The sequence below is a fragment of the Mugil cephalus genome, chromosome 3, assembly GCF_022458985.1.
Source record: "Mugil cephalus isolate CIBA_MC_2020 chromosome 3, CIBA_Mcephalus_1.1, whole genome shotgun sequence".
Lineage (NCBI taxonomy): Eukaryota > Metazoa > Chordata > Actinopteri > Mugiliformes > Mugilidae > Mugil > Mugil cephalus.
In genome coordinates this window covers 6,919,109-6,929,769 of record NC_061772.1, presented here as the reverse complement: position 1 = coordinate 6,929,769, position 10,661 = coordinate 6,919,109, and the positions used below count along the sequence as shown (strand labels likewise).

Below are 10,661 nucleotides of genomic sequence, written 5' to 3'. Positions count from 1 at the left end.
GTAGCAGGTTTCAAGTGCTGAGGTTATATTTGACAGATCCCACTGTACATTAACATCTCATATGAGTAATTTATACAAACTAGTCATCTAATATTTTAATTTCCAGTCTGGCTTTAAAAAAAAAAACTCACATACAAACACAAATGTTTGGAGCATCCTAATTACTGGATGGTGCAGACACACAACATACAAAGTCATGTGGTTCCAGCTGGTCACTCACGACACTCTCATCATCTCCTGCTCCATATGTCTCACTGAATACACAGAAATGGTCATTTTAAACTATGAGGTGGAGGCAACAGGCTGAGCTCCAGTTTCCTATTCATGTTGTATGAAGCTTAAAAGTTCAAATTAATTTAACTTTCTTCCGCATCACTGTTGTTGTGCTTTAATGGGTTGCTTTTCAAATCCTGTTTAATTCTGGCTAAACTCCATAACCATTGTCTTTATGTTGCCTGATTACAAGCTGCTCTCTAATCAGGCAATCTCCATATGACGAGGAATAATCAGCCATTATTAGCACACACGTGTGTGTGTGTGTGTGCAGGGTCTTCAAATGTTTTACTTGGTAAACAAATAAAATACACTACTGGCCTTTTTACTTTTTACACATTTTTCCTTCGGCTAAGGGCTCATTGATTACAACTAAAGCAGTCCATTAGCACTTGAGCTATAAATCCTGGAGCTCTTATTTTAGTTTCAAAATACAGCATCACTACATTACCTTCAGACTAATCAGAAGCACTGGAATGAGTTAGTTTGTACACAGTAGTGGACTACAGAAGGATGGAATTAAATACACATCAGTCGGCTACAACATCCAAACCACCAACAGGTAGAATGAATAAAATGAATGATTTTATTATGGTGAAATGTTCTTCTGGGAAACATGGGTCCCGCATTCATGTGGATATTACTTTGATACAAACCACCACCTGAACATTGTTACAGAACAAGCACAGGTTTTAATAAGCAGCAGATAAGTGATGCATAGTCACCCCAGGCCCTACGTGGGTACAGGAGCATCAGACGTATTTCTATCTAGAACTTAAACAATTTGAACTAAAGCAGCACGTCTGTTGGATGAAACCACGCAGCCTTTGGTTCCCAGGTTTCCATGACCCTGAATGACCACTGCAGACTGGGAACGCCCCACAAGGGTTGCTGTTTTGGAGATTCTCTGACCCACTCATCAACTTTGAAAACAAAATGTTCACTTGCTGCCACTGACTGACAGGTCCCATAATGACCTCATAATCAGTGTTTTTCACTTGACTGGTGATCATGATGATCGGTGTAAATACAAGCAGCGTGGGCAAAACACAACACATATTGACATTCTGGACCGTATTTCCAGCTGCCATTCATGTAATTACACATCATCTCTGTGCAATAAACATGTTGAAGCCTGATTGGAGGCCTCAGCATGTTTAACATCAAACCTGTTCAACATCAGCATCAGGGATGAAGCCAGTGAGTTTGTCCAAAATATTTCTCAGCTATAACAAGTGAATATGCAGCTAGAAATAGACTGCCTCAGAAACAACTGTGGCGTTTTAAGCTAAGTTGCCTCTTAGATGTCATTTTGATTAAATGCTGTAATCAATGGCAGCAGATATTTGCCATGAGAATTGCGGTCCGTTGATACATAGTTTAGAGGAATCTGTGTAACAACATACTAATGCTGTTTAATTGGTCCTACCGGTCATAGAGAGGGATAATGTATAGTCTATTTGTTACTCAGGTTATTAAAGAAACAGTGCTGCTACCAAAAGTAGCATCATCTGATGACAGCGTGATACAGACCATATGATCATCGGTGAGCAGTCCACAGTATGAGCGTGCTGTGGTTACACTTATGGGTTCAGCATTAGTCAAGGGTTAGAGTTTACAAAAGAATTGCAGAGAGATGCAGCAAATATTTAAGAAGCCAGTGCAAATATAGCATTTCCTGCATAGTGTTAGCAATATTTATATATACGTACAATTTCATCAAGCTTTAAGGATTGCAAAGCTCAACTATACAGTAGTTGAAATATTTTTTTTTTCATCCGTTTCCCATGCTCTTAAGTTTAACCGTTTTGGATTAAGCTTGCGGAAAAAGTGTTACACCTCTTTGCGAAAAAGCTCAGGGGTCAGTGCAGACGTCTGTCCAGCTGTTTAAAGTGAATGACTGCTGTTAGATGATGTAATCTATCTCTGAGTATAGAGTGTCTGTCAGGTTCTCTTCACTCGAGTCCTCTCTTTGAAGGCACATGGATCCTCGCCTGTCAAAACAGGACCACAGCGCAGTATTTCAGTTATAGCTTTAATATCACACATACTGTTTTTGAACAGACTTTAGAAGACATATAAGACTTGCTGCGCTGTTAAATGTGCTGCACTCACCCCAGATGCTGGCAGTGGAGATCTCCTGCACAGGGACAATGTTTCCTGGGTCCGTCATTCCTCGTGTCCCACGACAACAGCTCCATCAGGTGGTTGGAGGCACCAAAGCAGCGCTCGCGCTCAATGGGCTTGGCCGTACAAACAGAGTAGAGCAGGACTGAACGCACAATAGAAAGACATTTCATCAAGAGGTAGTAGAGATTGATTGATACACATGACGTGCATGATGCACTGCACCTTTATGGAGAGCACAGCAGAGGTCTGGGTTGCAGTCAGTCTGGTATTTACAGGTGCTGCCAGCCTCTCCTTTTGTTGCATTTGGGCTGCACTGGCCCCAGACACACAGCTGTTCACCACAGCACTGCTCATCCCTGGTACATGGCTGAAAGAATAACCATTTGTTGAAGAGCATTTTCAACAAACAATTCAGCAGATTTAAACAAAGCTGAGACTTCCCACAGCATTAATGACATGAAGGAGCTTTTCAACTTTTTTTTTTTCGTTTGTTTACAAGACATTTTTTTTTTTTTTTACTCTTTATCACTATGACGGATTAACTTTAGCTGACGGTTTAGGGACCAACAGCGGTTTCAACATCACCACACCATGGATCACCAAGTGATTTTGTCGTCATAGAGACCACCAAGAAGGCAAAGCAAGGTATGAAGCACAAAAGGGAGAAAAGGTTAGCGTTATCATGATATTTAATTCTAAGTATTTGCATTAGCTGAGACGTTACGTACGTATTGTTAATATTTCCAAGCAGTAGTTCACCTAAGTTGCGAATTTGAATGAAGCATTTTTGTCTGTAACGTTATCATTGCCCGTGAAAAGTCAGTTCACATTAATTAGCTCAGCTATTTTTCCTGAGGTCCAACAGACATGCATGCAATCATATCACATAAAATTGGATGGAAAAACGTGGTGACCTCAAATGCAACATTAAGTGTTGTGATTATGTGTCTGAGTATGTACACATGAATAAACAAAAAAAATTGGTTAAAGTACTTCTGCAATCAAGCAAATGAGTTTCTGTTTATTATTTATTATATAAATGTGTTGCCTCTAAATAAATTAATTTTATATTTTCTACATAATTGTTTCAGTTTCTGTTGAATTTCAGCAGAATAAATTTTTTAAAAACATATATATTAAAAAAATAGAGTTACAAGCCCTGCGATAGGCTGGCGACCTGTCCAGGGGGTACCCCACCTCTCGCCCGATGCCAGCTGGAATAGGCTCCAGCAACCCCCGCAACCCTAGTGCAGGATTAAGTGGTACGGAAGGTGAGATGAAATGAGATGAGATAATAAAGTTACAGTAGTATACTGTTAAATTAGTTTGTTTGCAATAACTGACTGTATTACATAATTACATTAACACTGAGTTACTCTAAAAGTGAAATACAGTAATAGTACTGTAAATCTAACTTACGGTAACTGTAAAATGTGAATCTGAAATGTCTAACGGTGTGGTCTCTGATAGCAGAGTGAAGAGTTCCATAACTTAACACTCTAAATGAATTGTAAATATGGGGACCTGACAAATAATGTTCTGGTTATTTCCACCGGGAGTTTTTCAGTGCAGAGACACACACCCTGCACTCAGCGTATTGATTGTCCCTTGTAACCTTGTTTGGCAGCCTGCCAGTGTCTTCATCCCCTGGCATTGTTTTATAGTCTGTTACACTAAGACTAATTCATCCGGTGGAGACTCCATATTCAGCGCTAAAGTAATATCTGAGTTGTCAATAAAACCAGAGAGATGGAAGACCCATTATTATATTTGGTCTATCAAGATGCTCTCTGGGAGAGAAGAAGGAAGCAAAGTGCTCTTATTTAACCTTGACACATGTTCGTCCTTTCACGTGAAGCTCATATGACAGACTGCTCGCACACTCCAATTACACTTGTGGACACACTGCAATGCAGTCAATATGAAACTTCAATAACCCGTGTGTGCGTATTTGAAAACGCCACATCCTTGAAATGGTGCATTTTGGAAATAATTGACCACAACAGTGGAGGCACTAATAAAAAGGCAGCTGACTGTAAGTTCACTCACCACATCAGTTGCTTTACATTGCAGACACTTGGAATTGTGTTCGTCATGAAGGCAGTACCTGCCCCTCCCACAGTCGTCATCACTGATGCATCCCTGAACAAAGGAGAGAGGAAGAATTACAGGGGGCTTGATCTTTCCTAACTTGTTTTTTAACTTCATAGGCATGAATTAAGGTGATGGTCTACTGTCACAAGCAAATGGGTAAGTGTGCAGACACTACTTTTCTTTATTAAATATAACCAAAATCAGTATTTCAGTCCAAACAATCGGTATATCAAGTGACTCTACAGGGGATTCAGATGCTTGATAACCTGATAAACATTCAGATCACAGCAATCTGTCCAGAGTGCAAAACATCAGATAAAATACACCACCGAGGCCATCTTGTGACAATAAAATGTTCTGCTGGGAAAATTTCGGTCCTGGCATTCATGTGGATGTTACTTAGACATGTAGCACCAGACCACAGCAGACCAGACACCCCCACCCCATAGTAATGACACTCCTTGATGGCAGCAGCCATCCCCAGCAGGATGCAGTCTGACACAGACACACACACACAAAAACACTTCAGGAAGAAGAATTAAAAAAAATATGAAGAATAGCACAAGGTGTTGACCTGGCCTCTAAATTCACTAGACCCCAAACTGAACATGTATCTGAGGGATGATCCTTATGAAGACAGACGGAGCTCCTCTGGATTTATTTGTATCACCTCTAACTAAACAAACCATCCATTGCGTTCTCTTCTGTCAATTTACAACATATAGCAAAAGAAGCAAGATGACAAGACGTTCAACACAAATGATGTGGAGCAGTTAATTCAGGAAAATGGTTTAACTGCTCTGTTACACCATAACTCTGTGAGTGAAGTAAATAAATAAAGGCACCCTTTGAATTGAGTTTGGACATTGTGTTATGATATTATGACCAACCAACGTTCCTAAACTTGTGTGATTGCAAGGGGACGATGTTCCAATTCAAAGCAGCTAAAGGACCCATAATCCTTTATTTAGTCACTGTTTTGTACAGTCGTCATTTTGACAGATGCTCAACACATCAGTTGCACACATTAGCATTTTTTCAAATTTGTATGTAGTAGATAGAGCATTAATATGGGCAGCACACATATTCTTTTGCATACATAATGCCAAGTCAGTGGTGTTGATGGTGCTGCCAGACATTCACACATTTTCAGCTGATGAGAAATTCAGACTGAGCCATGTGAGTTAAATGTTTGCTTTTAACTGGACTGTGCATCATTACAGGCTGCAGGTAAACAGAATAAACTTACATGATCAATACTGTTCCAAGGGTCACTGGGCTGGACGGCTGTGGTAATGTTGTTTGTCTCCTGTGTGAAGGTGGGTCGCCAGTTAAGTTTATTTCACAAGAGGAAACAAAAAGCTAATTTTGTTAATTGTTTAAAAGCCTACCTGGTCCGCTGAGGATTGAACAGATCCGTTATCAGTCACTGTATTAGAGGTCGTTTCATTGGGATAAGTGTTTTTAGTAGGGGGGCTGGCAGTGACGTTGTTTGTCTGGAAGGATTTAGCAAAGGATCAGTGAGAAGACTTCATATGCATTAAGAAATCATTATCATGCTATAGCTCCATCCAATGCAACATCTGCCTCTTAGCTTTCTTGGATTTCACTTCAGACGTTCAGGCGTTAAAATACGTCTGTTTTCAGAAATAAGCAGTGAAATAATGCTGTGTCACGTAAACAGACGATGACTTAGAGTTGCAACCGGCTCCTCACTTGCTGAAACGCATCCTCTGGTTTTTGCTGCGGCTCCTCTGGGAGCTGCTCCACTTCCACAAACATGCGGTCCAGCTCCGATTCTCCCGGGGCCGAATTTTCCTGCAGGATGTGACTGATGCCTGAGTGGACTATCTCAGGGAGGATGCCATTGCAGACCGCAGAGAGAGACAAAACTAACAAGCCGGCTCGCATCATGCTGTTGCTGTTGCTGCTGCTGCTGCACTCTGAGGAGGGTGTGGCGATGATGCTGAGAAACACAAACAGCTGATGTTTCCGTCACCGCAGCGCCGTCATCACGCATATCCATTGCGTCGTCCATGTAAAATGCGTAAATGTGTCGCTCTCTTAAACGGCCCGAAGGAGACAAATTTGAGCACCAATCGCAAGAGAAGACTTGTCAGCGGTGATCACTTCGTTTCATGGCACGTCAATACACAGCACAGCAAAGCTCAAACATAGTTCAGTTCAACTTTACATCTGTTGCAGCAAGGCGAGTTGTTGTACAACTGGATTGAGGATGGAATTAAGTAAAGTCCTGTAGTGTTCACTGTGTAATTCAGATTTAAAATGTAAATGTAAACCATGTTGTTACAGTTAACTGAATATTATTATTTGGTTGCCATAGCTAGATTAATTCAGTAAATCCAACATTTCATTTCTTAGAGAGTAGGAACACATGTTGGTATAACTTAATAGAATTTAATACAAAGCATCCAAAATGAAAACACAGTTGAATCATCAGCTCTGAATACCATAACCTTCGTGAAACAAAGAATTGGATCAGGATTATTATTTTCAAAATTCAAGTTTAAAAGAGCTTTTAATCAAAGTGAAACAGCCGTCTTCAGCCAGCAAAAACAAAACTAATCTAGATCAGAGGAACAATGGGAGTGGGTAGAATTCACAGCAGTACCCACACTGCATTAAAGCGTCATGTCAGATCAAGTGTCTGCTTACTCATATACGACTGCAAAATGTCACACAATATTTGCCTCAAAATATTCGATGTTGGTCCTCCTGGCTGAGATGTTAACACTCATTGAAATATTAAAATCTGTAAACAGCAACATGTTGTATCGCGTTAGGATATGTTAAATGGACAAGAAGTTATTTACAGGTGTTTTTACTCTCTTGAAATCACATTTGTAGATGAGAGCGTGGCGACCAGTCATACATGAGGGTAAAATCCATGAGCTGTGAAGAACTGAGAGGATTTCGTGAACCACTAGATGTCGCTGTTCTGCTGAAACTTCCTGTGTTTTTGCACCCTTCACTATCTATTGGTGCATTGATGAGGCACGTTATACGCTGGTGCCCATTAAGTTGGAATAAAAGATGTGTATAATTGGGAACAAACAAAGAAATGTGTCTAAAAGCGTCATGTTGATGATTATATCGCAGTGGCGTCATAACAATCGTATTAAGAGGTGTTTTGAATAAGGTTGGAGTTCAGTGAAGGTCTCGGTGGAAAATGCACCTCCAGCCACTGAGTCTGAGAGAGTCCTACATGTACTGTCCACACTGTACATTTTACACTGGACCACTAACCAATATTTTCACCAACACTGCGAGGCAACTTACTCTCGCTATAGTTGGAATAACTCAGTACGAACAACAACTTGACAGTGCAAAATTTACACTCGGAAATTTACTGTGTAGTTACAGATTCTCAGGCTACTCACTCATCAACTGTCTGTTTATGCCTTAGTGTTTCGCTTTGCCCATACTTACATACACAGATCCAACTTTATTGTCAATACAATATTGTCAACATAATGAAGTTTAGCATCTAACCAGAAATGCAATAGGCAGTAAGTAAGGGTAGCCTATGCATGTAGAATAAATAGTGCAAAAATCCTTATATATATTATTTATTTATAGTGACCAGTTATTTATTGTCTAATCAATTTCACCCCTAAAATATTTAAATCAGGGAAAAAATATATATGAAAAAATTGACGACCATTTCTATTTTAAATCTGTAAGAATATCTTTAAAAAAATATATAAAATGAAAATAAAACCAATGTAAATTCTTATTTTATAAATAGATTCAATAGTGACTAATTATTTAACACTTAGAATATTCAACTTTCCGATTTAGTTACCTGGCAGTTTAAATAAAAACATTTTTATGTGAAATTTAAAGAATCACTGCATGGTGATCGTCATGGAAACAGTTGTACATCGATTCTTCACTTGAACTTCGACGAAAGTTTTCAACTTTATATATTTATATATATATATATATATATATATATATATATATATATATATATATATATATATATATATATATATATATATATGTATATATACACGCTCATCAACTGTATATATATATATATATATATGCATTAAAATTATAAAAGGCCAAGATGCCGCCTGGCTCATTTTTGAATGATGCTGTATGATTCAACCACATACTGTAGTTTACAGTGGATTCAAGTGCCATGGATATGACCTCAGTGCGGTCAGTCTCGAGTCTGTTATTGTTTGAACATGGTGGAGTCAAAGCCTGTGTTCCTCCTGTGATCAGTATGTGATATTTCAGTTCCTGATGGAGAAGCATATGAGAAAGTTTAAGTCCAGTCCAGCTGGCAAAGTCAAAGAGAAAGCGGCAAGAGGAAGAGAGCATCATCACCAGCAGCCCTTCTCCACCAAGAAAGAGAGTTAGAGTTTGAGGAGACGCATGTTTGAATCCTCTCAGGAGGACGTCAAGCTCCTCCTGTTGAACCTTCTGCTTTTCTGCAACCTCTCTCTTTAAAATGGTAAATATTCCCTTTTTTTATGTCATTATAATGATTCCTCTGAATAATCAAACATTTATCTTGTTGTTCTGATGCGATTTTACATATTTTATTTGCACTTTATCACAGTTTTCTCATTCCACGAAAGAGAAAAGAAGATATTAGATGCGACAAGACGAGAAGAAACATCCCCACAACATCTCTGGTTGGTAAATACTTGATGGTGTGATGATAATTCTCTCTGATATTCAATCACTTTTTTATTATTCTGAAATGATTTGACGTTTGTCTTTTGCGCAGAAGAGAAGAGAAGAGAAGAGAAGAGAAGAGAAGAGAAGAGAAGAGAAGAGAAGAGAAGAGAAGAGAAGAGAAGAGAAGAGAAGAGAAGAGAAGGACTCAAGGATAAGAGACTACCTGGATTGCGAAGTATGTATTTATTTCTTAATTTTATCAAATTGTCCGTTGTGATCAATCATTATGTTAACATTATTTCCTTCCACAAAGGAAAAAAGAAAGACATCAGAGCAAAAACTATGAAAGGAAAGATCATGCTCTACAACACTTGAAAATTAGAAATTTAAAATTTAATTTTTTATGAAAAAATCCTGAGTGTTATCAATATGTTGTCTTCTGTTCATGACAAATTGAATTATATCCTGTTACTTTCACTTAGTCTTTTAGAAAGAGACCAAAGAAAGAAGAAATTGAATTGTATCCCATTATTTGCCTTTTATCTTTTAGAGCGGAGAATTTTAGAATCAATGACATGAAGACAGAAGACAAAACAAAGAAGAAGAAGAAGAAGAAGAAGCACTTAACCCCTCTACCATACAGTAAACATACACCATATTTCAGATTTTGATATTTTCAGATATTTTTATTTATCTTATTCTAAAATGATTGAAATGGGTTCTTTTGGGGGTGAATTTTTCTTTTAGAAATGATGTGAGAAAGAAACAAGACAGAAGGAGCCAGTGAGGATGTGTTCTGGATGAACGCTATGGTAAAACATGGTGGTACTCTCCCAGAAAGACATTATTGACTCATGGTTTTAAGTAATTAATTGTTTCTTTGCCCATTTTTCCAGAAAATGTTTCTTCCACTTCAGCAGTTCTTGCCGTGACCCGGATTCGAACCGGGGTTGCTGCGACCACAACGCAGAGTACTAACCACTATACGATCACGGCTGCTTGATGGACCTGCTCAGCTGATATGACGTCTGGATATCAGCCTTACACCTGAGAGATGCAGAGAGAACAAAACACCAGGGGAGATAGAAACAATAACATAAAGAGAGAAGAAACAAACACAAAGAAGAAAAGAAGGATTATCATTATTATTCTATACGCAATATTTACACTCTCCAAAACATCAACCCTCATTTTTACGAATCCTTATATAATCATGTGCTATATAAGTCTTCATTGAGTAACTCTTGGAAAATATACTGGGAATTTATGTGTCAACGAGAAAATTGTTTTATGTTTTATTACATTATCCTTGTTGACATCCTCTATGGACGGTTTGAAAAGTTTCAAACATTTATAACATACCTTTTGTATATATATTGGGTGTTTACCAAGTCCTTCTGCTCATATTGCCTTAAATTGCCCCACGTGAGAAATAAAGTTTTATGAATCTGAAATTATATGAAGACCGCGTGTATAGAAAACTGCAAGAAGAGGGATATTTATCA

The 10,661-nt window shown here is 38.5% G+C and overlaps 1 protein-coding gene and 1 non-coding gene across 2 annotated transcripts; both read right to left on the bottom strand.

The window, feature by feature from the left end:
- Nucleotides 1–115: 115 nt before the first annotated feature.
- On the bottom strand, nt 116–10,561 carry dkk3a (dickkopf WNT signaling pathway inhibitor 3a). Its single transcript, XM_047580726.1, has 8 exons — nt 10,545–10,561; nt 6,214–6,463; nt 5,889–5,993; nt 5,747–5,806; nt 4,453–4,545; nt 2,626–2,770; nt 2,389–2,545; nt 116–2,267 (listed from the first exon to the last, which is right to left on the bottom strand). The coding sequence occupies exons 1-8, from the start codon at nt 10,559–10,561 to the stop codon at nt 2,180–2,182; spliced, it is 915 nt and encodes a 304-aa protein (XP_047436682.1). The 3' UTR covers nt 116–2,179.
- Nucleotides 10,081–10,152, bottom strand: trnah-gug. The gene has a single exon. It is a non-coding gene; the product is annotated as a tRNA-His (tRNA).
- Nucleotides 10,562–10,661: the final 100 nt, after the last annotated feature.